The 27500-nt window shown below is 48.8% G+C and overlaps 1 protein-coding gene across 8 annotated transcripts in view; it reads right to left on the bottom strand.

Annotated features, from left to right (window-relative positions):
• The window catches only part of LOC135109375 (RING finger protein 44-like), a 105541-nt gene that overhangs the window by 50858 nt on the left and 27183 nt on the right, over window positions 1-27500 (bottom strand). For 2 of the 8 annotated variants that reach the window (XM_064020766.1, XM_064020770.1), the window contains exon 1: window positions 15583-16069. The exons of 1 other annotated variant lie outside the window; for it this stretch is intronic. In XM_064020766.1, the coding sequence (XP_063876836.1) occupies window positions 15583-15600 (18 nt within the window). In that variant the 5' untranslated portion in view covers window positions 15601-16069. Of the gene's footprint in view, window positions 1-15582; window positions 16071-27500 lie in introns of those variants that run through there. 5 more of the 8 variants (XM_064020769.1, XM_064020771.1, XR_010272678.1 and 2 more) reach the window with 4 other exon arrangements.

Genomic DNA, 27500 nt, shown 5'->3' with positions numbered 1-27500 from the left:
ACTGGATGGGGGCGAGGCTAGACGAGGCTGGGACAAGGATGAACGGGTTTCTGACAGAGAGATGGACAAGACTGTGACAAAGCTGGGGCAAGGATGAACGGGGGCTAGGATAAGAAGAGACGGGGCTGGAGCACGGCTAGGACGGAGGTGGGTGTGGATGTGACAGGGGTGGACAGGGCTAAGAGGGAGCTGAAAGAGATGAACAGAGGACTGACAGGTAATGGACAGTTCTAGCTAGGACAACACAAGGATAGACGGGGTTGTGATGGGAGCTAAGACAGAGCTGGGAGAGAGGTGGGTGTGGTTGTGATAGGAATAGACGGGAATGTGAAAAAAAAAAAAAAAATAGGACAGAAATGTGCATAAGTTGTGATAGGAACAGACAGAACTGGGAAAGGGGTAAACTGGAGTAGACAGGGATTATGACAGGAATTTAAGAGGGCTGTAACAAGGCTAAGACAAACATGAACGAGAGCAGTCATAAGGCAGGGACAGGGGGGCTGGGTGGACGGGGGTTGAGGGGCCTGAGGTGCGTGACAAGGTGCGCGGATCGACGGGGTAACACAAGCTTAGGGACGTGACTGGTCTGATGCGCTGTATTCATGAGGCATCAAGGCGAGGCGCTGCATGAGGCTTAGAGAGTGCAGGTGATTGGCTGGCGGCGTCCGGGAAGGAAGTTACACGTCAAAAAATAATGCCTCCAATGTCAGTATGTGTATATATAAAAAAAAATAAATAAATAAATAAAAAAAAAAAAATTAAGATCTCTTCAGGAAATTCCACGTAATGTTGTTAGCTTGCTGTTGTGTTTTTTTTTATATATATCAAGATAAGCCAATGGAAAAGTGAATAAATAATGCTTTCTATGTTAATATATATATATACATAAGGAAATCACGACCTTCTACAGGGATTTCTAAATAATGTTGGTAGCTTTTAGTGTTTTTTTTCTTAAGTATGGGTATGAAAATAAGAGCCAATGGTAAAATTAAATAATAAACAAATGAATGAATAAATAGATGAATATACAAATAAATAAACAAATAAAATAAGAAAGGATAAAAAAAAAAACGATAATACACTTCAAAAAAAAAAAAAAAAAAGGCAACACGAGTTAGTTTACCATAAGTGTTGATTATTTATGACACAAATTGACTTACAGACTGCAGGTGTGTGTGTGTGTGTGTGTGTGTGTGTGTGTGTGTGTGTGTATATGTGTGTGTGTGTGTGTGTGTGTGTGTGTGTGTGTGTGTGTGTGTGTGTGTGTGTGTGTGTGTGTGTGTGTGTGTGTGTGTGTTGTGTGTGTGTGTGTGTGTGTGTGTGTGTTATCTCGTATTATCACATGATATATGCAACTCATTTATTATGTCTAGATCATTGTATCACCTGTAATCAGCAAGCCATCTTATCTTATCCATCACACACACACACACACACACACACACACACACACACACACACACACACACACCACCGCAGCTGAAGGGAACACGGCCACCTGTCGAAAAATAAACGCCACCCGCCACACAGGCACACTGCTTGGCTTGCGATGGAAAATATTCTCTTCTACATACATTAACCCACCACCAACTAGAGAAATACTAGCTTTGTAATTGAGAGAGAGAGACAAAGAGAAAAATGCTGTAGCTAGAGAAATACTGTGTTTATGACTGAGGTAAAAAAAAAAAAAAATAAATAAATAAAAGCTACAGGTAAAGAAATATTGGCTTTATTATTGAAAGAGAGAAAAATAAAACCTCTAACTGGTTTTGTGACTGAAAGAGAGAAAGAAAACTGCAACACAAGACATGCTGGCTTTATGACAGGGACAGGAATCTCTTCAGCATGCAATGAAACACCAACAAATTGAGTAATGCTAGTTTGGGAATTGGAAAAAGAAAAAAAAATACTCTCTTTTACATAGACTAATCCACCAGCAACATGAATTCCTAATGGTTATTTTGAGTAGAAAACACTGCTATATTCTGTATACCACCACCACCACCACCACCACCAACTACAATAATGGCTGGCTTTAGAATATAAACTACCCTCTATTACATACACTAAGTCACTACCATCCTTACTTTAGAGTGGGGAATTAACCTCTACGGCACTTCTAAAAGCTAAGTCACCACCACCACCACCACCACCACCACCACCACCACCACCGCTTAGTCTGTCAATTAATCCATTTAAGCTTTCACTTAGCCTTGTGTTTCCTTCGTAATTCCCTGACACACACACACACACACACACACACACACACACACACACACACACCTCTTAGTAATTACCACGTCGACTTATATCCAACGCACCGCCTCACACGGGACGAGAGAGAGAGAGAGAGAGAGAGAGAGAGAGAGAGAGAGAGAGAGAGAGAGAGAGAGAGAGAGAGAGAGAGAGAGAGAGAAGCACCTAACCTCTCGACTAGCTGAGTTTAAAGGAGGAGGAGGAAAATAGAGGTAGAGGAGGAGGAGGAGGAGGAGGAGGAGGAGGAGGAGGAGGAGGAGGAGGAGGAGGAGGAGGAGGAGGAGGAAAAGAGGAATAATAATAATAATAATAATAATAATAATAATAATAATAATAATAATAATAATAATAATAATAAGGACGAGGAGGAGAAGAAGAAGAAGAAGAAGAAGAAGAAGAAGAAGAAGAAGAAGAAGAAGAAGAAGAAGAAAAAGAAGAAGGACACCACCACCACCACCACCACCACCACCACCACCACCACCACCACCAACACTAACCCCAGCTTGCCTCCAGCACACCACGCCTTCGAGCACTAACACAACACAGGCCATGATAAATGTAACATGTTTACAATAAAAAGGGCAGGAAGGGGATGCTCTCCAGAGATAATGAGTAAACAGGCTTTTTGTGGCGCGCCCTCTGAGGCTGCGGCGCACAGAGAGATCCTTTGGCTCCTCATGGACACAGAGAAGTGTTAAAACATGCACGGGGATGTGAAAGTGCCGCGCTGTGTCCTCTTATGCACTGTTAGTCACTGCCACCAAGCTACACTGCACTTTTGTACTGACTGTGGCTACCTGTTCACTGCCACGTGTAAGCCTGGTCGCTTCTTGCAGCTTCCCTTATTTCTTATGTTCTTATGTTCTTATGTTCTCTCTCCTACGTCTAGCTAGTGTTCAGTGTTTGCTCTCTCACCGCGACTAATTTCAAAGGCCACAGAGATGATAAGCCGGGTTCTCAAGTGTGTTTCTTCACTTAATAGTCTAGAAATCGTGTTAATCTGTCACTAGAATCATAGAAACACTCTTGGAAACCTGTCACTTCAACTAGAGCCTTCTGAAACTATTGGAAGTGTGGCGCGGAAATGTCTCAGAAAATGCACATTGGTTTCTGCTTCTCCTCATTCCTCTCCTGCTTCTGCTTCCTAGTCCCAACACAGCCATCCCTTGAGACTCTTCCCTCGTGGCACCCTCCCCTGGTTCCTCCCCGATCCGTGTGTCCCGTCCCAGCAAAGGCCTCCACTTGTATACCCTGCCCCACTCCTGCCCCGTCCATGCCTCTCCCAATCCGGTCCTCTCTGAGTGATGACTTGGGCAGCAGCTGGACACAGAAGCAGCAGAGACACACTGTTTTAGGACACTTTCCTTCCTCTCTCTCTCTCTGCTCAGGAATCTAGAGTGGGACAATCTTGCTACATGTCCATCATCGTCAGTCGCTTCAACACCTCTTTCATTGTCCGCTGTAATATGAGAGGGTGGCGGTAGCGGTGGTGGTGGTGGTGGTGGTGCTAGTGGGTGGCAGGCGGTGTGCTTGACCTGGCGTTCGTGTCAGTGCCAGGCTGCCACGCCCCCTGGCAGTGAAGAGGGTAGCGGGTTCTCAGGAGGCAAGGCGTAAGATGTAAAGATGTGTCACTGGAAGCACGTTGCAAGTCTCGTGGGAGTGAATGATGTGTGTGTGTGTGTGTGTGTGTGTGTGTGTGTGTGTGTGTGTGTGTGTGTGTGTGTGTGTGTGTGTGTGTGTGTAAGAGAGACACTGGCCGAGGGTAAAGAAAAGAACGGTAATAAAAAAAATAAAAAAAAGCCCACTGAGGTGCCGGTCCCCGAAGGAAGGTCAAAAGGATCATCCAGAATTGGTGGATGTTTTGTCAGGTGTGGGTTACGTGAGGCAATCTTAGTGTTTATCTTAAGAACATATTATTTCCCTCATCATTTCTTTCCTATTATATTATTTATTCATCTATTTTCCGTGTATGTATTTTTATTTATTTTTTTTCGTGTATTGTTTCCTACATCGTTTTGGTCTCGCAACAGTTTTCCCTCCGCCGGCAGGAAACACTCGCCTTCCTGCAGCGTGATGAGTGGCGAGTGTCCGCACGTCAGTTGCAGGGGAGTGACGGCGGGGACAGGTGGGATGGACCGTCCACCTGCCTGGTCCAAGCCGCGCCTCACTACGCCGCGCCTCGCCACGCCACGCCTCGCCACGCCGCCTCTCGTGGCCTCCAAAGTTAGCTTCCCTTTGTTCAGTGCTGGCAATACGTCTCCCCTCCCACTGACTTCCCCTCGCCGTCTTTCTAAAGTTTCCCTTCTCTCTTCCATATAAACTTTCTTCCTAACGTCAATATGGTAACTTTTTCCTTTCCACCGCCATCACCGCCATCACCACCTCCACCACTACCTCCTCTCTATCATTCTCACGATTCTCAAGCATCGCCCACCGTTTCTTGGCGCCTCGCACCTCCTGAGTCCCCGTTCATCGCCTCTCCCTTAACCCTCACGGTCGCAATCCATCTTCCTCACGGCTATTTTCCGCGGACAGACCTTCTAATCGAAATACCTCATCCTCTCCGGGACTCGCTCTATTGAGAAATCGTGAGGAATCCGGGACATTTCCTGCTCCTGGGGCACTCAAGCAACACACACACATACACTTATTTCACCTTTTTTGTCTTTCTTTTTCAGCCAGGTTAGTTATCTTTATTCTTTTATCTTATTTTTCCGTCTCGTGTTCCCAGTCACCCAGCCACTCACCGACAGCAGGACTCTCGCATCCCTTCCTTCGTTCCTTCCTCCCCAGTAATGTTCAGCGTTCTATTATCAACATAAGCCACCTTTTTAAACCCCCACCCAAGCATATTACACTGAGATTTTTAGGTTTTTCTTACAATAGTGTCAAGTCAATACGTAGCTTTTAAAAGATTGGACAAATTTTATGGATGGGGATGATAGGTGGAAGTGAGTAGGCATGTTTAATAGAGGGACTGCCACGTGTATAGGTTTAAAGGGTCCTTGCAACTTCCTTTGTTTTCGTTCTTAACTTTGTCTGTGTGTGAGAGTATAGTGTGTTTCTGGCAATATAATACGATGAGTCAGACACCTGTTGAGAATGAATTAATTATTACACCTGTGCTGGCTTCACAGAGGAAATTTTCTTGTTAATAATGCGTGCTAATTGGGTTACTGTGTCTGATTTAATGATTTTCACTCCCTCCGAGCCAAATTTAGCCAACGCAATGACGTGTTCCTGTCTTGCTTCCTCGTCCCAGCCGGTACACCACTACAGAAAACGTGTAGCTAGATAAGAACTGTCCCTCGTCCCCTCTACTCGTCCCCTGGCTCGCTAATGAGGTGCTTCACTCCCCCTCACGCCTCCCCTCTCCCCTCGCTACTCCCCTCAAACGCTCACCCATCCCTCTGTCCCCTCTCCCTCTCTCCCCTCTATCACGGTAAGCCTACTCGCTCGGTTCCCAACTCAGTCTACGTCGTTCCCCCTCGCTGTGCTGCCTCCGCGCCGCCTTCAGTGCCCTCACACACGAGACTCCGCCACGCCCACGCACACACACTTCATATTTAATCGTCCACGTGTTAATGATGATGGTGGTGGTGCTGATGGTGATAATTGTAGTAGTAGTAGTAGTAGTAGTAGTAGTAGTAGTAGTAGTAGTAGTAGTAGTAGTAGTAGTAGGAGTAGTAGTAGTAATTATGTAGAGACCAGTCATTATTTCTTATGGGTAATGATAGGATACGTTAAGAAAATTGCTATAATAGTAGTAGTAGTAGTGGTAATAGTAATCCGGCTATTCTTATGGACAATGATAGGATACGTTAAAATAAATAGTAGTAGTAGTAGTAGTAGTAGTAGTAGTATAGTAACAGTAACACAAACAAACCACCCCCAACTACTTCTATCACCAGGAAGAACACGAAACACCAGAACAAAACACCACAACTCAACACAAGTCACAAACCAACGCCAGCAAACCAACTCGCCAACACAACATCGCGGCAAATCCACCAACCACCCACCCACCCACCTGCGGGAGGGAAAAACGAGGAGGGGGAATGGAGAAGTGCGGAGCTGAGGCACACAGGTGGAGGTGGCTGGCAGGTGCACAACGGGAAGTAGGTGGAGGAAGGTGATGAGTGACAGGTGACTAGGTGATCTCACTGTGGGAACCTGTACCCTTCTGTACTTGTACGAGTATACCTGCACCCAACCAGCCACTCACTCCCACCTTCCAGCCCAGCCCAGCCAAGTCCCAGCCAGGCCCCGTACAGTTTCTAGCCCAGTCCAATCAAGACCAGCCCAACTCCGACCCGCCCGCATTACATGACCACCCTTCCTTCCCCGCCCTTCCGCCCCGCCCTTCCGCCCCGCCCAATCACCTACCCCAACTCGTCCTCTTCACCTTCACGGATTTTTCGCGAGAGAGAGAGAGAGAGAGAGAGAGAGAGAGAGAGAGAGAGAGAGAGAGAGAGAGAGAGAGAGAGAGAGAGAGAGAGAGAGGAAGCAATGAGTAATTTACCAAAGTAGCGACAGGGAAGTGAATGCCTGTGTGCGCTGCGCTGAGGAAGGACATGACTGCCGCGCCCCGAACGTAAGGACCCAAGTATTTCCGAGGCGGTTCTAGCGGAAAGGGAGGCGGCCGCACGGACACATGGACACACACAAGCATAAACGGTAGGGCAGCCACACGAATACAGATGAACACACACGGACGAGAAGGGTAAGGCATCCACACACAGCCAAACACATCCACTCACACCCAAACACATCCACACACTACCATAAGGGAAAGAAATCCACACACAGCCACATGCAAGGTAGGAGGGCAAGGCATCCACACAGCCACACACTTACAAAGGCCAAGACATCCACACACAGTTAGAGAGGACAAGACATCCACACACAGAGAGGGCAAGACATCCACACACAGAGAGAGAGACATCCATACACAGTTACAGAGGGCGAAGCATACACACTCACACACACACACACACACACACACACACACACACACACTCGCCCTCCAACCAACTCATCCGCGTAAAGGAATTTTTGAGTGCAGGAACGAAGCCATTTCTGTTGCCAGGGGAAGGCGCGGCGGCGTAGCGGCGGCAGCACGCGACACTTGCCTCCCGCCCTCCGCTGGGGATCCCGCCGCGGCACCCAGGCACCGAGGGGAGGAGGGACCATGGTGAGGGATGACCTAGAGGGGATGGGGGGGGGACGGTCTCCCTCACTACTGGACCCCTGTGGCGTATCGGCTAGCAGGATGGGGCGAAGAGTGTGTGTGTGTGTGTGTGTGTGTGTGTGTGTGTGTGTGTGTGTGTGTGTGTGTGTGTGTGTGTGTGTGTGTGTGTGTGTGTGTGTCCTTACATGAAAACTCGCAAGCTAAAAGATGAAAGTATTGGTTAAAAAAAAGGGTCCACTAAGCAGGCTGGTCTTTAAGTGCACCAAACAGCGGCAGTCTCGCAGTGGGTGAGGCGAGAGAGGTTCCCGAGGCTCCCGTCCTGCTGCTCCTCTCTGCTGAAGGCGCTCGAGAGAGAGAGAGAGAGAGAGAGAGAGAGAGAGAGAGAGAGAGAGAGAGAGAGAGAGAGAGAGAGAGAGAGAGAGAGAGAGAGAGAGAGAGAGAGAATAAAAACATGAGCAGGGATTTTAGAGATTACCGGTGAAGACAATGATTAACTCTCGTACTAGGCTCGCTGGACACAATACAGATGGGGATTCACTATTAAAGAATATGATAAACTCTCGCTTTAGGTTCGGTGGACACAGAATTAATGAGAGATTACCGCTAAAGATGATGATTAGCGACTCTTGCATGAGGTTGGGTGGACACAATATGGATAGGAGTAATTAGAAAGTTGAGGTTTGTGCTCGTGTATGTTAGCACAGCACAGAGGCAAGTGGTTGGTAAGCTGACAGGCGCAACAAACATGCAATTGATGGCAGAACAAGACAGCAAGAGGCGCAACACCGCAGAGGACTTTGTGAGAGAGACAGGAGACAAGCTCGTATTTTGAAATGCTTTGTTCTCTCATTAGAACTGATTTCAAAGGCCGCAGCGGTGTTCAATCGTGTTCTCAGGGGCGCTTCTCCCGAGTGGTGGCGCAGGATTCCAATAACTTCCACGAGAGTCAGTTCAAAGCCGAGATAAGACGCCGGGAGATTTGGGAAAAGCGTCTAAGCACAACTGAAGAAGAGGCGATGGCTGGAGCTGTCTTGCCTCGCCTCTACTATCTCCGCTTATCGATCAAGACAATAGGCAGGATAGGGCCAGTCTTAAGAATCCTTCCTGAGCTCACCCCAGCCCCATCCAGCACCCCACACCTCCCCAGTCACGTCCTCCACTACCAACCAGCAGCCCACGACTCCCCAGCCCCACCCAGCACTCCACACCTTTCCCCAGTCACGTCTATCAATACCATCCTCCCCCATCACGCCCTCCCGCCCCAGTCACGTTCCCCACTACCAACTAACACCCTCCCTACTCACAGCTCATCCCCCGCCCCAGCTATCAGTCCCTCGCTCCCCAGACACGCCCCAGCCCCAGCCAGCAGCCTTCAAGTCCCCAGCCGCGGGTCACGCGTGGGGCGCCGCCAGGGACAAGCCGCCGGACACGCCAATTCACAGACATAATTAATAGTGAGTGAGGGGAGGGCGGGTTGGGCTGTGTGTGTGTGTGTGTGTGTGTGTGTGTGTGTGTGTGTGTGTGTGTGTGTTGTTTGCTTCGTGCAGGTGAGTAATTCACGTAAAACACAGCTGAGTTGGTGACCTAATTACGCTAATGTTAAATTCCAGCTCGTCTTCCAGCTGGCACCGCGGCGTCAGGCTGGAAAGGGGGAAGGAGTAAGAGGAGGAGGAGGAGGAGGCGAAGAAGCGACACTCACCGACTCACCACAACCCCCAGCAGAGACAAGTCCACCACGAACGCTGCAGTCATTTCCTTACGAGCGAGAGGGCGGTAAAAGGCAAGACCTGGAGAGTATAATCCTGCCTAATCGCTATTCAAATTCAAAAAGGAAAGTTGCAAAGCAGGATAACAAGGAGCGTGGCCAACACTGCTCAGTCCCCGTGTCGTAAGCATTTCCCAGAAGACTGTCACGACCATCGCAGCCACAACGAAATCTTAGGCTTTCGCTCTTTCCCAACCCACTTACGCCTCGGTAGTCGGTGCGGCGCGGCGCCAGATGGCCACTGTCACCTGCTGCGGCCCTCTCGTCCACCCCTCCATCTCTCCACAATCTCAATTACTCCTCCACTTGCACCGCAGCTCGGCCCCATCTCAACTCGGCCCTTCCTCGTTTCGGTACTAGCATGACTCTCCGGCTTTCTCCTTCCCTTTATGCCTTATCTGTCCCTCTGTCTCCCATACCTCCCCCTCCCACACCTCCCTTGCTCTCCTGACCTGCCCCTCTCTTTCCTGTCTCCACTACGTATTTCTATCTATCTCGCCTCTCCGCCGTTCTCCCCTCCCCCGCGGCGCCATAAACTGCCTCCCCGCGGCTCTGCGTCACGTGTTTTGCGGCCATAAGGCACCACCAGCGAAACTCCACCACTCCCTATCTTACTCCCTGCTCCTATACATATAAGTGACCTGCCTTTGTGTGTGTGTGTGTGTGTGTGTGTGTGTGTGTGTGTGTGTGTGTGTGTGTTATCTTTTATTTACTGTTCAATTTACTTTTAGTGTTGTATTCTTTAAGTTTTTTGTTGTGTTGTGTCAGTATATTTCGTTTCCTTTTCACGTCCGTATCACAAAGCAGCAAAATACTGTAATTTGAACATATACTTGGACCACTCATGATATCTTTACTAAGGCATCTTTTTTATGTATTTTCTTGGGTTTGCGATCAATAAAGTACTTGTCTATCAAACTATCCACCTATCTATCTGTCTCTGGGAACTGGTCTTCGTCACCCGCGCGGCTCATTCACTCGTCCTCCTGTTCATCCTTCAGTTTCTCCGGCAGGTAGTTTAAGCTTCGTCAGGCGGTTCTCGAGTCTCGCTTCTCCCTGATCGCTCGTATCCTGTAATTTGGACGTTCTTTCTCTCTCTCTTTCTTGGAGGTTTTATTTTTACATTACATTGACTAGACAACGTTTTCCTCTTTCCCTCCCCAGCTCAGAATAACCTGTTACCACACCCGCTTCCTCTCTCTCTCTCTCTCTCTCTCTCTCTCTCTCTCTCTCTCTCTCTCTCTCTCTCTCTCTCTCTCTTTCCACGCACCTCTTGCCCTCTAATTTTGTTCCTGGTTTTATTTTGCTTGTTTGTTTGTCTGCTTCCTCCGTCCCCTCCTATTCCTTCCTCCATCCCAAGCTATTCTTTTCTCGTGGCCTGAGTGTGTGTGTGTGTGTGTGTGTGTGTGTGTGTGTGTGTGTGTGTGTGGCTTGGTGCTCTTGCTCACTTGTTTGGGTTGGAGAGGGAAAGATCTCTCTCTCTCTCTCTCTCTCTCTCTCTCTCTCTCTCTCTCTCTCTCTCTCTCTCTCTCTTGTGGTTGGCACCACACGCCACTGTATCATAAACATGGAAAGCTGAGGCCACAATTTAATCCCTCCCTCTCTAAAGTCACTTAGACACACACACACACACACACACACACACACACACACACACACACACACAGAGCAGAATTAGTGGCTATTAGTGAAAGAAGTAGAAGCAGTAGTAGTCATCGTCTCTCTCTCTCTCTCTCTCTCTCTCTCTCTCTCTCTCTCTCTCTCTCTCTCTCTCTCTCTCTCTCTCTCTCTCACACACCGCCAAAGGAAATGCACGTTTAACTCTTACTACTGATCTTAAAATGATCGTATTCTCCCCTCACTCACCTTTCTCTCTCTCTCTCTCTCTCTCTCTCTCTCTCTCTCTCTCTCTCTCTCTCTCTCTCTCTCTCTCCCTCCCAGCAGCAGAGCCCACATCCTCATTTCCCCTCTCACCTCTCATCTCGCGCTGGTGGGCCTCATCCTGCCTCGCTGCCTCGAGAGAGAGAGAGAGAGAGAGAGAGAGAGAGAGAGAGAGAGAGAGAGAGAGAGAGAGAGAGAGAGAGAGAGAGAGCCTGAGAGAAAGAGCCTGAAAGATATTTTACACGTATACTCCTAGTCTCTCTCTCTCTCTCTCTCTCTCTCTCTCTTACAATTACTATTCCACTATAAATGTACGAACTCCCTCTCCCTCTCCCTCTCTCTCCTCCCCTTCCCATCCCCCCACCACCCGTATTCCCATCAAAGGCCCATCACTAATATTGCCCTCATCCCTTGCTTCCCCTCCCCCTCACACTCAGCCTACCTCTCCTCCTCCCCCTCTCTCTCTCTCTCTCTCTCTCTCTCTCTCTCTCTCTCTCTGATATCCACATTCACTCAACTACCCACTAATTAATGCTATTTTTTTTAACTATTTTTTTTTTATTAGGTCAGACAATATCCATCCCATTGCAAGATACCTCACCCTTACCTTATGGGGCACACACACACACACACACACACACACACACACACACACACACACACACACACACACACACACACAGGACCGCCTTTCACTCCCGTCCTGCTCCTTGCTGTGTACGTAGGATAGACACACACACACACACACACACACACACACACACACACACACACACACACACACACACACACACACACACACACACACACGCATCATTACGAGGGTTCCAACAATGAGGATTTGGGAGCGATTAGGTCCGTCATTAGTCACCATTGTCGTTCCTCTGAAACTATCCCGGCTGACAAAAAATGCCGATAGGAGGAGGTCGGAGGTGGAGGAGACGTGAGGAGAAGACGGTAGATGGTAGATGATGGTGGTGGTGGTGGTGGTGGTGGTGGTGGCAAGAGGAGGTTGCTAGGTGGTGGTAGATGACGCTGAAGACGATGAGAGGAGGAAGAAGAGGAAGAGGTGGTGGTGGTAGGTAGAGGAGGAGGAAAGGTGGTGGGTGGTGGGGAAGACGAGAGAGGGAGGATGCAGAGGAGGAGGAGGAGGAGGAGGAGGAGGAGGAGGAGATGAGATGAGAATATGGATGTTCAGACATGAATGATTCAGAATGAGAAAAGACATGACCTTTAAATCTCTCTCTCTCTCTCTCTCTCTCTCTCTCTCTCTCTCTGAGGCGAAGAAACATTTAAACATTTTCCTATTTTTTATCCCTTAGGTCGGCACATCCCACACGCCCTCTCCCTTGCTCCCTTCTCTCCCTCCTCTGGCCACGCTGCCCGCCTTCCTTCCACCTCCAAATACTTTTACTAAGCAATCGTGCGTCCGCCAGCCCCGTCACCAACACGTACGGGAGAAAAAATAGAGGTGGAAAAAAGTTAAGTTCAGCCTTTCTAAATCTAGGGCACACGAGCTGCATATTTATAGACCACGTCAGGTAAAGGAGCAATGTTGATGAGGGCACCTGGACGACAGAGAGACAGATATACGAGTATATAGTGAGACACGTGTAATATCCGTGTTGTGTTTACCGTGTATGACAACTTGAGCCTCCGACCTCTGGCAGCGTGCGTTGTAAACAAGACGAGATGAAATTTAAAGGAAATGAATATAAATCGACGTTTTCTTCTGAATTTTAGATTTTTTTCCTACTGCGTCGATTTTCCGAGTGTTTGGCGTGTGACTGGTGGGAGTTTGCTCGTAAGTGCATGGAGGGAAGGAAGGAAGGAAGGAAGGAAGGAAGGAAGGAAGAGAGCAGCCTTGGTTAGGGGAAGGGAGGGAGTGAGGGAGGGGTCTCTGTTTGGCAGCCACAAGGTTCCCTCCCCCACTCTCCCTCACTCCCTCACTCCTCGACCTTCCAGCCTTGTTCCCGGGCTAACCATCACCTCCACCTATCCTCACACAAAATCAATCACTTCCTCTCCCAGGCGCTCCTAACTAATGCACTCTGGATGGAACCTCACCCAAGCGTCAGCACTTCACTTGCACTCACCTCCCTCCTGTCTTGTTCCCGGGCCAACCATCGCCTCTGCCGGGCCTTAACATAAAGCCAGTCACTACCTCACCTACACCTTACCTATGACACTCAGGCCTGTCTTCTAAAACGCTCTGCTCTCACCATGACTAGTTTCAGAGGCCGTAGAGATGATAAGCCGGGTTCTCAAGAGCGTTTCTCCTGTTGTTAATGTGGAAATTGTGTTAATCTGCCACTAGAATCGTAATAATGCCCTTAAAAACCCGTGTAACTTCAACTACAGCCTTCAGAATGTAGTGGAAGTGCGGTGCGAGTCTTACTAACATCACTACCCTTTCTACACTCGTCTGAACTTCCATTGATTTAGGAGGCTCTCACAAACAGTTCTTTTCTATATTATTCACTCGCAGTCTAACTTAAAGGGGAGTGTTCGGTTCAAAATGTGCTTCAGGCTAGGGTTTATGAGATTCTGGTAAAGGATGGGTGACAGATGCAGCTCATGTGACACACGCGTGGGTATTTAAACTTTAAAGGTCCCAGGAGCAGCAATTAAAGTACTCCCTCCGTCGGCTGGGTGTCTCATGTTGCTGTATGAGTATTCTTGTACTTACTGTGCATTCAATCTTTAGGCAAGTGGTTTTTTTTTATAATATTATTCAGGACGACACTTTGAGGGTGATGGGGCGTGCCAACACAAACACACACATCTCCCGCATCGCCTCCTAAAAGCAAGAGAGCAAAAATCGCATTAAGACCCGCTGCATGTTGTCCAAATATACTCTGGAGGTTCGGTGGACTCATTTACTCTCTCTATTGATCGGAAGTGAATTTGTATTGATCGGAAGTGAATTTATCTTTAGTTTTATCCATGTATACTCTTGAAGTTCGGTGCAATCATTTATTTTATTCTTGCTTTGATCAGGAGTGAATTTCCTCTTTGTATTACCCAAATGTTCACTTGAATTGGCCAGTGTAGTACGGAGTGTGTTTTCGATAAGGGTCTTCGGCGCCTGTGAAAAAGACTAGGAACCGCCGAGTGCCTAAGGGCGTTTCTACGATCTCATTGTCCCCTTGTCCCAACTCGCCTACATTCACTCGCTGTCAAGATAGGCCATCGGACACCCCCTGACAAAGTAACCTTTCTTTTTTCTCCTTCTCTTTCTTCCAACCTCGATTCCTGGCAGCAACTGGCTGGCCTCACCTAATCTGCCTGGCCGTGCTTCCTTTCACTGCCTCCTGCTGTCATCTGGCAGGCTCAGGACGCTCGCCACGCCAAGCTCAGGCCAAGGCGCTCACTGCACCAAGCCTGCCTCAGTGAACATTAACTGTTGTGCACATTGAATATTTAAAGATCCAGGTATATAAAGCATAACTAATTAGGACTGCTACACTGAGAGAGAGAGAGAGAGAGAGAGAGAGAGAGAGAGAGAGAGAGAGAGAGAGAGAGAGAGAGAGAGAGAGAAAGGAGAAGGGTGTCCTCGCTTACCTTCACACACACACACACACACACACACACACACACACACACACACACACACACACACACACACAGTCCTCATTAATAAGCAGACACAGTTTGCCTCACTCTGAACACACTCAGCTTAAAACATTACATTTTCTTGATGCACGGTAAAAAAAAAAAAAAAACGGAAAAAAAGAAAAAGAAAAAAGAAAGATATAGCAAACGATTTATTTTTTCCGCCTACCAGAACAACAAGCACACTCCTCGACCGGGGCAGCTCATGACGCACAGCAAATATGGCAGGAGTCAGTCATTATGGAGCCCAGCACTCAGCACTGTACATATGCGCCTCTTACAGAATGAGGTCAGAGAGTGCTTCGCTTCTGGCTGACCTTGTGCATGTGACTACAGAATACTAAGCGGAGAGTGGCCCCTACCCCAGCATTCCCCAGCACCTCTCAGCCTCAGCCTCACCCTCAGCACTCAGCCGCCACAGCCACGACCATGCTGAAGCAATCCAAGCCTTTAAAAAAACTAGTCACCCACAATAAATTCAGACTGTAGAATGCGAAGAAATAGTTGACTAAATAACCTGGATTTGACATAAGGGCACTGATTTCATAGTGGGCGGGGGAGAGTTGGAAGGAGAGGGGGAGGGATGTCAGGTGGCACTCTCTCTCTCTCTCTCTCTCTCTCCTTCCCCGGCCACCCCAGGGCCTCACTGGGCCTTGTTAGCGGCCTGTGGTCTTTGATGTTTTCTTAAGTGGTAACATTGCAATCTAGCCACGCTCTGTGCAACGCGGGGAGCCTGCTGAGGGGCGGAGGACGCTGGGCCGTGCTGGGGCGGCTGTGGTGGGCGGAGGGCAGTCAGAACACCCACTATTACCCATACATAACCAAGCCATCACCCACAAACACACACACACACAGCAAGCCACAATGTACTCACCGGTATGTACACTAGCATGATATGTCCTGGTGAACTGTATGAACTCCTGTCTTACGATATCTTCATGGGTCCATCGCTCACTGCACCAGCGGTCTATTGCTCCAGGCGGCCTGTCGAACACACTAGACCTTAGGGACGCACTCGCTCTCAGCCTCCACGATCAACTTTCCATACGATTTGGTCCTCGAGTTGGTTATTGGCACATTACTCATGAAAAATATGAGCCTTGGGTGGACTACGTCATTAGAGCGAGGAAGCTGGCGCCCTCACAGGGAGGAGACTGGCCGAGCTCGCCCACCAGCCGCCTTAGGGGCTTGTTGATCCACTACCTGACGGCCGCTCATTATGCCTTGCCCATCTTAATCCCACAGCAGTTTGGGCTTACAGAAAAGCAGAGGTCGAGGGGGAGGGGGCTGGCAGGTCCGGAGCGTGCGCAACAATCACCCTCCCGGCCGCTGTTTCGTCTCCCACTGAACCTCCCGCGCACACACCCGTATTGACTCCACCACGCGGCGGCGCTGCCAGATCTCCCTTTACCAATACATCCACACCATTCACCACGCCACCATCCACATTCCTCGCTCTTCACGACGCCCTATACGTACTCATCACCCTGTTTCAGACCCTCTGTCATCACATCGTGGCCTGGCGGATCAATAAATTCTTCTCAAATCTAAATCGCCCACTCAAGTGAGTGAAATCAATAGAATGGCCGATCCGTGCGTTTGGCACCGCTGCGCTGTGAGTCGATGGCACCCAAAGGCACTGTCCCACGCTCGCGCCAAACAAACAAAGAATAAATAACAAAACTATTGAACAATGGGAGCACAGCGATAAAGAGCGACATCAAAAACCTCCAGTCATCAGCGGCGGGCCTCCAGCCCTGCCCAAGACACGCCCACGCCCGGGACAGTGAGCGTGGGCGTGAATCGTGGGCGTGGAGGCACTGCTCGCCTCATTGTGCACTCCCAAGCAGAGGCAGAGTGCACACACTTCATGCACGAAGCAGCTGAGACAGTCACCGTCCACCAGGGACAGGGAATGACAGGCACAATACCCAAGGCTCCTCGCTCAGGCTGCATCGCGGCGCCTGTCAAGCGCAGCATCAACTTGGCCAGGCTCGCGTTTGCCTCGCGACTCACGACGTGCGAGGGGAACATCCGTCTCTTCTCAGTTGAATGTTTCTTAATGCCTTTCCTCACTCCCCAGACCACAGCAGGGCGGCCAGGCTGTGCAGGGCCTGTCCCTCCTGAAGCAACAGCGAGGCGCCTCTCTGCCACCAGCCCCTATCCGCGTCCCTTGGCTCGTGGCTCACTCATCACCACAATCACGCCGTCACGTCCCTCACCGCACAATATCCCACCTCGCCAATGCAAAATTAACAAAACATTGTCAAACTTCATATCGCTTTTCTACTTAGCTATTAGATTTTTACGTTCTAGATGAACCGCTGCATTCACGCACTTAACAGGCTCCATTACAACACGGCCAGGTACTCCACCACCACCACCACCACCACCAACAACAACAACAACAACAACAACAACATTAATGGGTCACGTGTCCATGGGCGGTTCATGGAGGTTATGGCTTCGCGGTAACACGTGGGACACAGACACGACAGCGGCAGGCAAGCAGGACAGCTGATGATGCGTTTCCGGCGGCCCACGCAGAGCAGCGGTGTCCCCTCTTTCCAAAATGAAAATGTTCGCATCAGGAAGTGAGTGGACGCTACACTTGAAACAGAGGAAGCAGAAAAACCGGTCGAGTGAACCAGCAGGCTGCACCAACACGCCCCGGGCTGAGTTGTGGCGGCGCGGACACCACCACCACCACCACCACCAACACCACCCGCGGGACCAGTTTGTGGGGCGGCGCACTCACAACGGGACACTCGCCGGGCACTCGGGCACTGGGGGCATAGCCAGTCTCCAGTGTCCGCCGAAAGAACGCGAGACATCTACACAACCACGACTACTTTCAAAGGCCGCAGATACCATCAGCTGGGTTCCTAAGAGAGTTTGTCCTGTTGATAATGTAAGAATGTCATTAGAACCTTAAAAACACCCTTGAAAACCCTTGTCACTTCAACTACAGCCTTTTGAATGTAGTGGAGGTGCGGACAGGAGTCTTTCACAATATGGTCCTTTGGCACGGAGGTTAGACTGGAAAGAGGGAAAGAATGACGTAAGAATGCAAGGAAGGCTCTCCGTGTGTGTGTGTGTGTGTGTGTGTGTGTGTGTGTGTGTGTGTGTGTAAAAGATGCGTCATAAACTGCCGGTCACTGTACACATCATTCATCTTCACACTGAGTTAAAAAAAAAAAAAAACAGAAACCGCTCAACTGGCAGACCGTATAACCGTAAAGGCAAGTCTAAGTAAGGTTCAAGTGTCACTCCCTCCGCGGCGCCCTTGTACGGCCTCCCAGGTGGCACTAAGGCCCGTATTCAGAGACGCTTTGCTCTCTCACCATGGCTATTTTCAAAGGCCACCGATTTAACTAACCTGGTTCTCAAGTGTGTTTCTCCCGTTAGTAATGTAGAAATCTTGTTAGTCTGTCACTAGAACCGTAAAAAAAAATACCCTTCAAAACACGTCTGACTTCAAATAGAGCCTTTTGGATGCAGTGGAGGTGCGGCGCAGTGTTTCAGAATATGATCCTGAACACGGCACAGCTTCACATAACGCGCCAGGCACTCTGTAACAAGACGCAGCGGGCACACGACACAGCGCGACAAGGACTGAGACACGAGGCAGGATAAATGGAGCCGGTATCATCTCTTTGAACACCAACCCTTCCATAACCGACTTGAGCTTGAAGAACTATAAGAAACGCGAATCCTACGTGTGGAGATAAGAACATAAGAGCATAAGAGAAGAAGCCAGCAGACCTACACGCGGCAGCTTCTGTGCGTATATATCAACGTATTAGGTCATTGTTACAAATACATGTGCTACCCAAGGCTGTGTATTGTCACCTATCTAGTTTACCGCACGAGCATAAACTAATGGTGATGTGTATGGATGGGGCTGATACGTGGAAATGGGCAGGCATGTTTTATGAAAGGACTGCTCTGTGTAGGACATGGCTTCTTACAGTTTCCCGTTTTCTAATGAACTTATCGTCTCGTATGTTGACGATTGCTAAGAAGTATGTGGATGACTGGTATAGTTGCGACAGTAAGTAAAGTACTCCAGGTTTGTTCTCAAGTGGGGAGGGAATCTTCAATATGCCCAGAACTATAAATACTCACTAACTACAGGGATTACTAACAAATCTTCCTATCTTTTACGGGAGTTATGAGTGATGGCGAGCAGTGAGGGAGAAGCGGCACAATGGAGTCATGAGGAAGTGAGTGGGGCGCCTCCTTTACATGTTGACAGGTGAGTCACTTCGCGGCCAGGGAAGGTCACGGCCACATTCCAGATTAATGCAGCCACTTCACTGTCACTATCCACACTCACACGGGGCGATGATGAAGGCCTTCTGACGTGTGTGTGTATGAGTGTGTGTGTGTGTGTGTGTGTGTGTGTGTGTGTGTGTGTGTGTGCGTGTATGTGTTCAGAGGTATATGGGGGCGTGAAGGGGCGGGAAGACTCTGCTGTCGCTTCGTATTGGATGTCGGGGTGTCAGGTTACGCGCATGCACACACACACACACACACACACACACACACACACACACACACACACAGATGAAAAAAAAGAGAGATAGGAAAAAACATAATCCTACCAATTCTTTGCGAGTATAAAGTAACATTCGCCTCGCCAAACTCAGCTCAGATTAAAGCTTTCACGCCCAGGCTGATCTAATTAACGTGTGTGTGTGTGTGTGTGTGTGTGTGTGTGTGTGTGTGTGTGTGTGTGTGTGTGTGTGTGTGTGTGTGTGTGTGTGACCTGACTGTCTAGCCTGGTCCAGCACTGAGCACCGCCCCCTCCCGTCGGGGCACGAACTGGGAGCGGGAGGGACTGCAGGCAAAGGGTGTAAGGTGTCGGTGGGTCGTGAGGGCGGCTGGTGGGAGACTGAGACCGGGTGTGTGTAGCTGTGCACGTGGAGGGCGTCCCTAAATAACTCCTGAGGGCGACGCGAGTGTTAGGGATCTTGTTCCGTGGCGCGACAGTGAAAACTCGAGGGAAGGAAGGTTGAGCAGGGAAGAAACGCTTGGCTCTTACAGGAAAGCCAAAGACTTCCATCAGTGTTCAATAGTCAGGCATCGCGGAGGGGCGTCGCGGTCCAAGGAGAAGTAAAGGTCATGCAGAACTATAAATGAAGGTTTCGACTGGCGCAGGTGATAACGGGGCGGCTGAGGCTGAGTTAGGGCCCGGCTAGCCACGACTGATGCGGCGCAGCGGGAAGGTTGGGGCCGCGGGGATGATGGGGGAAGCTTCTGAGGGTTTTGCACCTCAGGCCCAAGGCGGGAGTGTGAAAGGTAGCACTGGCCAGCAAAGGGCTCAGCTCAGGTTGCCCTCCTGATAACACGCCGAGAAACCTTCTCTTCTCACCAGCGAGGCTTGATGCTTCAATCCAAACGCTTCTTTGTTAATTCCACACAAACGGATTTAATCTACAACTGCAGCTTTGCATTGCGTGAACACACACACACACACACACACACACACACACACACACACACACACACACACACACACACACACACACACACACACACACACACACACACACACACACGATAAGGAAAAAGGGGGTAAAATTTCTGATAAAAGTTACCACGGGTCTTGCCCGACGTCTCGTAATTAAAAGGGAACCACAAAAAAGATTGCAGTTTCTCATTTAAGCAGAGAGTGGCGGCGAGGGTTGGCCCGGTAGAGGGTCGCGGCCCGAGGCGGCAGGCAGCGTGGTGGCGGTCACAGGGCCTCCCTCAGGAATGTACGCAATGCAAAGCCGATAAAACAAACTCCTCCCAGGGATGGCAGAGGTGCAGCGGGGAATGGTCACTCTCCTTCAGGTTGCGATAGTGAGTGAGTGAGTGAGTGTTTGTTGCGTCACATCCCCCGGCGGGACTTGTGCAAGGAAGTGAGTGCCGGCAGGACGTGGCCGCCGCTGCTCCCCGCCCCTCCACCACTGGCTGGGGCGCCGGGGTGGAGGGACACGGCCGCTCACGCACACCCAGGGAACAAATGCCGCCCCTGCCTCGCCCTGAGTGAGTGCGTAGTGGCGGCGGTGGTGGTGGTTGTGGTGGTGGTGCTGTTGCTGGTTTATGCAACAGAGCTGTGATAACAAATCTTTAAACATTAGCATGCATGTGTGTGTGTGTGTGTGTGTGTGTGTGTGTGTGTGTGTGTGTGTGTGTGTGTGTGTGTGTGTGCCTGGTCTCCTAGCCTCCCCGCACGCCCCAAAAAGCAAGCCCCCATGCGACTGTAGTAAAATTTTTATCTCCAGCCGCCCGTCAACTGGTCACGGCACAATTTCCAGCGGGCGCGCACCCCCTCCCAAACATCCTGATTTTCCAGCCCTCGCCCCTAGCCAGTGTCGGGGTAAATGCAGATTGAGCGGCCTGCATCCAATTTCCTCCGCTTCCCCGCTCCGGAACTCGACGGTGCACGGAGGAAACCCGCTTAACACCGGCTGCACGGCGCTGGGGCGGGCGGCGTGGGGGCAGGGTGAGTGTAGTACAAACTGTGGGGACTCTGAGTGTCCCTGAGATGCTGTCGCTGCTCCAAACTAATGATCTCAACGCCCTGATCAAAGAGGCTTAGCGAGGAACACTCCGTCAGTAGTAGTTTATATTGGAGTCTAATGTAAGTTTATGACACATGCCCTTAGCCCTTAACGTCCCTGAGATGCTGCCGCTGCTCTAGCTTAAGGATACCGGGGCCCTCACTCAAGGGTGGAGGCTTAGCGAACATCACACCGTCACTATAAGCAGGTTAGGTTAGATTAGGTTAAGTTAGATTAGGTTAAGTTAGGTTAGGTTAGGTTAGGTTAGATTAGGTTAAGTTAGGTTAGGTTAGGTTAGGTTAGGTTAGGTTAGGTTAAGTTAGGTTAGGTTAGGTTAGATTAGGTTAAGTTAGGTTAGGTTAAGTTAGGTTAAGGTTAGGTTAGGTTAGGTTAGGTTAGGTTAGGTTAGGTTAGATTAGGTTAAGTTAGGTTGGGTTAGGTTGGGTTAGGTTAGGTAAGGTTAGGTTAGGTTAAGTTAGGTTAGGTTAAGTTAGGTTAGATTAGGTTAAGTTAGGTTAGCTTAGGTTATTTGAAGCTTCATAAGTTTAGGATATGTGGGCGGTGCGGTGTGGTACGTTGCGGTGCGGGACAGGTGTGCGGCGAGCCAAGCGGCACACAGGTGTTCCCACAGGTGTCCTCACATCACAGCAGCCCCACAACCCGCTGGTAAGGACAATATTTCACCAGATAAGGGGGAGGGGGAGGGCCGTGAGGTGATGAGGGCCTATCAGTCTACAGTAACTTATTTTCACGACCGGAGCAGAGCAAGCCGCCCCTCCCGATGCTCGTGGCGCTAGCGGGGCGGGAACGGCGGCCTGACCTCTGGTGTTTTAGGTCACTGTAAATTCATGGACGCCACCTGCCGCACTACATCACCTACCGCTCCTCCACTAGGCGGTGCAGACGAAGGCAACACGATATCTATACCCGCCCACTGCATTCACTTGAACATTCATCGCCTTTATCCATCAAGCACATCATTAAGCCTTTCACTGAGATATGCAATGATTTACCAGCATCAACAAGAAAGAAAATAATAAAATGTCTAAATGATGTGCTTGGAAGTGGCTGAGAGGGAGTAGTAAAGCTGACATGTGCAACAATTCATAGCGCTAAAACCGATGAATCTTTTCCAAGTATCAACAAGAAAGAAAAGAAAAGATGATAGCAATTTCCAGTCAGTGTAACGCTTGCAGGTGGCTGAGAGTGGCTGTAAAACAAGAGGAAATGCATCAAAATGGTTAGTATTTAGGGGGAAGCATATCAGATAACAGGGAAGCATCAGAAAACGCCTTTCCTTGATGAATCTTTTACAACCATCAACAAGAAAGAAAAGAACAGATGATAGCAATTTCTAGTCAGTGTAACGGTTGCAGGTGGCTGTGAGGGGCTGTAGAGCAAGAGGAAATGTATCAGAATGGTTGGTATTTAAGGGGAAACATGTCAGATAGCAGGGAAGCATCAAACACTCCTTTCCTTAGTGATGATACGTAGAAAACTGGCACCTGTCGTCTATATTCATCACCTGTATCACTGAACACTCAACACTGATGAACCTTATTGGGTAGAACACTATTACTATTGTGACTCCAACGGTTACATACTACGAGTGGTGTAAAAAAAAGTTCACTTATTATTATTATTATTATTATTATTATTATTATTATTATTATTATTATTATTATTATTACTAAGTCACATAACACTAGTCTCTTCTGTCTCTTTCTTGAAACATCGTAAATCTTATCTTCGTTACTATTGTTAGCATGTTCATTATCATTAACTCTCTGTTCTTCCCTTCTACATCATTATTAGTAGTAGTATGATCACACCACACCACAGCGCACCTCACCACACCACACTTACACCGCACCACACCGCACCACAGTAGAAAATCCAGACCCTTATGACGATCACCACTAATTCATCTCTCTCTCTCTCTCTCTCTCTCTCTCTCTCTCTCTAACGATAACCACGGGAGACGAGGGGAGAGATAGACACACACACACACACACACACACACACACACACAGAGAGAGAGAGAGAGAGAGAGAGAGAGAGAGAGAGAGAGAGAGAGAGAGAGAGAGAGAGAGAGAGAGAGAGAGAGAGAGAGAGAGAGAGAGAGAGAGTAATGGAAGAAAGAGACGAGATAGAGTGAGAGGGGAAGAGGAGAATGAACAAGAGAGAGAGAGAGAGAGAGAGAGAGAGAGAGAGAGAGAGAGAGAGAGAGAGAGAGAGAGAGAGAGAGAGAGGAAAATAAACAGAGAGGAGAGGGAGCCAAGGGAGGAAGGAAGGAAAGACAGTGAAATACTTTTAGCGGGACAAAGAAAGACAGGCAAACAGGAAGACTGAGAGAGAGAGAGAGAGAGAGAGAGAGAGAGAGAGAGAGAGAGAGAGAGAGAGAGAGAGAGAGAGAGAGAGGGCCCTTTTAGAGTATCTCAACGCCACGAAACCTTCCCCCTCTACTGAACACACACACACACACACAGCATACGAGTACTACTACCCGTGCATGTGTTACGGAACTCTCTCTCTCTCTCTCTCTCTCTCTCTCTCTCTCTCTCTCTCTCTCTCTCTCTCTCCCTGCTACAGAAAGATTATGGAAAGATTACAGGCACCCATAAAGGAGGAGGAGGAGGAGGAGGAGGAGGAGGAGGAGGAGGAGGAGGAGGAGTAGGAGGAGGAGAGAACAAATAAAAGGATAAAGGAGGAGATAATGAGAGAGAGAGAGAGAGAGAGAGAGAGAGAGAGAGAGAGAGAGAGAGAGAGAGAGAGAGAGAGAGAGTTAAGAGTTTAAAGCGGACGAGGGAGAACGAAAGGGAAGAGAAAGAAAAAAAGAGACGAACGGAGGAAAAAGAGAGAAGGAGGAGGAGGAGGAAAGAAAGAAGAGGAAGAGGAGGAAGAGGAGAGGAGGTTCCAGTGTAGCTACGGTCGGTTCCTGGAAGACTGGAAGTGCTGGACGGAGAACACGAAGGGAGGAGGAGGAGGAGGAGGAGGAGGAGGAGGAGGAGGAGGAGGAGGAGGAGGAGGAGGAGGGAAGGCGAGAGAGGAAATAGGGGAAGGCGAAGTAAATTGGAAGGAGAAGATTGCGGAGAGAGAGAGAAGGAGCAGGAGGAGGAGGAAGAGGAGGAGGAGGAAGAGGAGGAGGAGGAGGAGGAGGAGGAAGATCACGAAGGAGAAGCGAAGGAAGATATGGATTTGAAAGATATGAGGGAAGAAAAATGAGTTGGCTGAGAAGGAAGAGGAGGAGGAAGTAGAAGAGAAAGAAGAAGAAGAAGAAGAAGAAGAAGAAGAAGAAGAAGAAGAAGAAGAAGAAGAAGAAGAAGAGGGAACCGAACGTGTGAGTAAAGAACAGTAGCACATAAAATAGAACAAAAAATAATGGAACCACACACACACACACACACACACACACACACACACACACACACACACACACACACACACACACACACACACGATACAATGATTAACCCTAACACACCACTCACGCCCGCGATGCCTTCATAAGCCTCTCTCCTGAAACAGCTGGTCATGGGAGGGTGAAAAAGATTAGCATATAGAATCATTCACGTTCACTCAGCCTGCAAACTATTCCTGCAGTTCTGTTATAATTAGTCAAGTGGTGAAGAGGGCAGCGCCACACAGACGGACATCAAACTTCACAATAACTTGAAATTGCACCATAGCTTCAGTCATAGAAAAAAAAAAAAAAACAGCAGATACAACACTAACATAACGAAACGATATACACACGAGTACAGCCCATCTCTATACCATAAGAAAACCTTAATATTACCCCTAGCCTCACCCATACAGCCACCAACACACACCCAAACACCAAGCACAACACTACAAGACGGAACGAGACAAACCATCACAACACACCGCATGACAGCTTCAACATCATCCCCTGGTGGTGATAAAAGTGCAGGGCGAGGAGAGAGGAAGGTAAGGAAGCAAGGAGAGAGGGAGGGAGGGTGGGAGGGTGGCAGTGCTTGGAGCTTACAAGGAAAACAAAGGAACGAGGGACTGAGGGGTGATCACGCAGGAATCTATCGCATCAATTACTCAGTCCCGTGTAGAAAGAAGCGCAAATCTTTACAAGAATTAAAGGGACACTGAGAGAGAAAAGGAGAAAAGGACAAGTCTTAGAGAGAGAGAGAGAGAGAGAGAGAGAGAGAGAGAGAGAGAGAGAGAGAGAGAGAGAGAGAGAGAGAGAGAGAGTTCTTTTGAGGGAGTGATGTGAGGGAGGGTGGGAAGGGACGCGTTCTGAGGAAGGATAAGACTTGTAAGGGAGGGAGAGAGAGAGAGAGAGAGAGAGAGAGAGAGAGAGAGAGAGAGAGAGAGAGAGAGAGAGAGAGAGAGAGAGAGAGAGAGAGAGAGTTAAAGAGGAGGAGAGGGAATGAAAGGAAGAAGAAAATGTAAAAAAAAGAAAGAAAAAAAGACCAGACGAAGAAGAGAGAGAGAGAGAGAGAGAGAGAGAGAGAGAGAGAGAGAGAGAGAGAGAGAGAGAGAGAGAGAGAGAGAGAGAGAGAGAGAGGTGTTCTCAAGCAGCGAAGGAAGACACAGTAACTGAGTCAAATTAGTTTTACGGGAGGAAAAAAAAGTTACCATGACTGGGGTGTGAATCTTAAGTCTGAGAGAGAGAGAGAGAGAGAGAGAGAGAGAGAGAGAGAGAGAGAGAGAGAGAGAGAGAGAGAGAGAGAGAGAGAGAGGGACGTGCTGAGGGGCGGACGCTAATCCTGGAAATGGCGAGGAGGAGAGAGGGAGAGAGACTGAGAGGGAGAGAGAGAGAGAGAAAGGAAGGGAGAGGTGGGTGAGATGAGGAGAGGACGAAGGGAGGGAAGATGAGTGTCTGCAGAGAGAGAGAGAGAGAGAGAGAGAGAGAGAGAGAGAGAGAGAGAGAGAGAGAGAGAGAGAGAGAGAGAGAGAGAGAGAGAGAGAGCCAAACTGCAGTCGCTAAACTAGTTCCGAAGTTGGTCGATAGAGGGCGATCTTAGCCACTCGAGCAACACCAACTGCACGTAGACGACCGAAGCACATGTCATGGTATATCTGACTCCTTAACTGTGGGTCACGTGTCTTGGTGTGAGTATTAAGAGCAATAGTCATCGATAAATATGAGATGAAAACACCACGAAAAACAGGAAGACTTGAATGAGAGACCTCTGTTATGATGTAGAAAAATCTTGAAGTGTCTATAGTTTCCTTTCCTTTCGCTGGTGAAGGTGGGAGGAACAGGAATGGTAGAGGAAGGGAAGAAAAGGGAAAAAGAGAAGGAAACATGGGTATAGGAGAGTGGGTGGCTAAAAAAATAACACAAGAATGCATAAATCTGGTAATGAACTCTCTTAGTAGACATTAGATACTTATTTAACTGAAATTAACTAAAGAAGACGAAGAATGGAGATTATAGGTAGAAATACGTTTGTCTTATATAGAGACTGCCACGTGTAGACCTGATGGCTCCTTGCAGCTTCCCTCCTCCTCCTGTCTGTTCCGTATACAGAGAAGGGAGGAAGGGAAAGCTTAACACTGCGACAGATGCTAAGAAAGAAAAAGAAAAAAAAAAGTGACGAAGTGGAGATGGAAAAAGGGAAATATTAGAAGCGTGAGAAGCAAGATAAATAAAAAGGGGTATGCATCAGGGCAGCCACTGTACATCTAGATCTTAAGTATATAGAGTCTTCAAGATACAAAGAGCTTACAAAGGAATACAAAGGGATACAAAAGGAGTACAAAGGGATAATACTCCATCCTTAAGAGTGCAGAGGGGACGGTCCTGTGGTGGTGGTGGTGGTGGTGGTAGTGGTGGTGGTGGTGGTGGTGGTGATCGATGGTACTGACGGGCTCCGTAAAATATTCACCGAGTGTGAGTATTGCTGCATGATGGATGGTGTGTGTGTGTGTGTGTGTGTGTGTGTGTGTGTGTGTGTGTGTGTGTGTGTGTGTGTGTGTGTGTGTGTGTGTGTGTGTGTGTGTGTGGGTGGGTGGGAAACAGAAAAATAAGAGTGAAAAAGAGTGAGTGAAAAAAAAAACAATTCCCATCAAATAGAAAAGTAAGAAAAACAGCGAAAAAGGGTAAAAAAAAGAAATAGTGGAAAAAACAACATTTCCTCCCAACACACACCTTAAATTATTCAGTCGCTCCACGTATTAGTAACAGAAAGACTAAAAAAACGAAGAGAGAGAGAGAGAGAGAGAGAGAGAGAGAGAGAGAGAGAGAGAGAGAGAG

Source organism: Scylla paramamosain, chromosome 18 (assembly GCF_035594125.1).
Source record: "Scylla paramamosain isolate STU-SP2022 chromosome 18, ASM3559412v1, whole genome shotgun sequence".
Taxonomy (NCBI): domain Eukaryota; kingdom Metazoa; phylum Arthropoda; class Malacostraca; order Decapoda; family Portunidae; genus Scylla; species Scylla paramamosain.
Note: the sequence above shows the minus strand (reverse complement) of the source record. Positions and strands in the feature narration are given on the sequence as shown.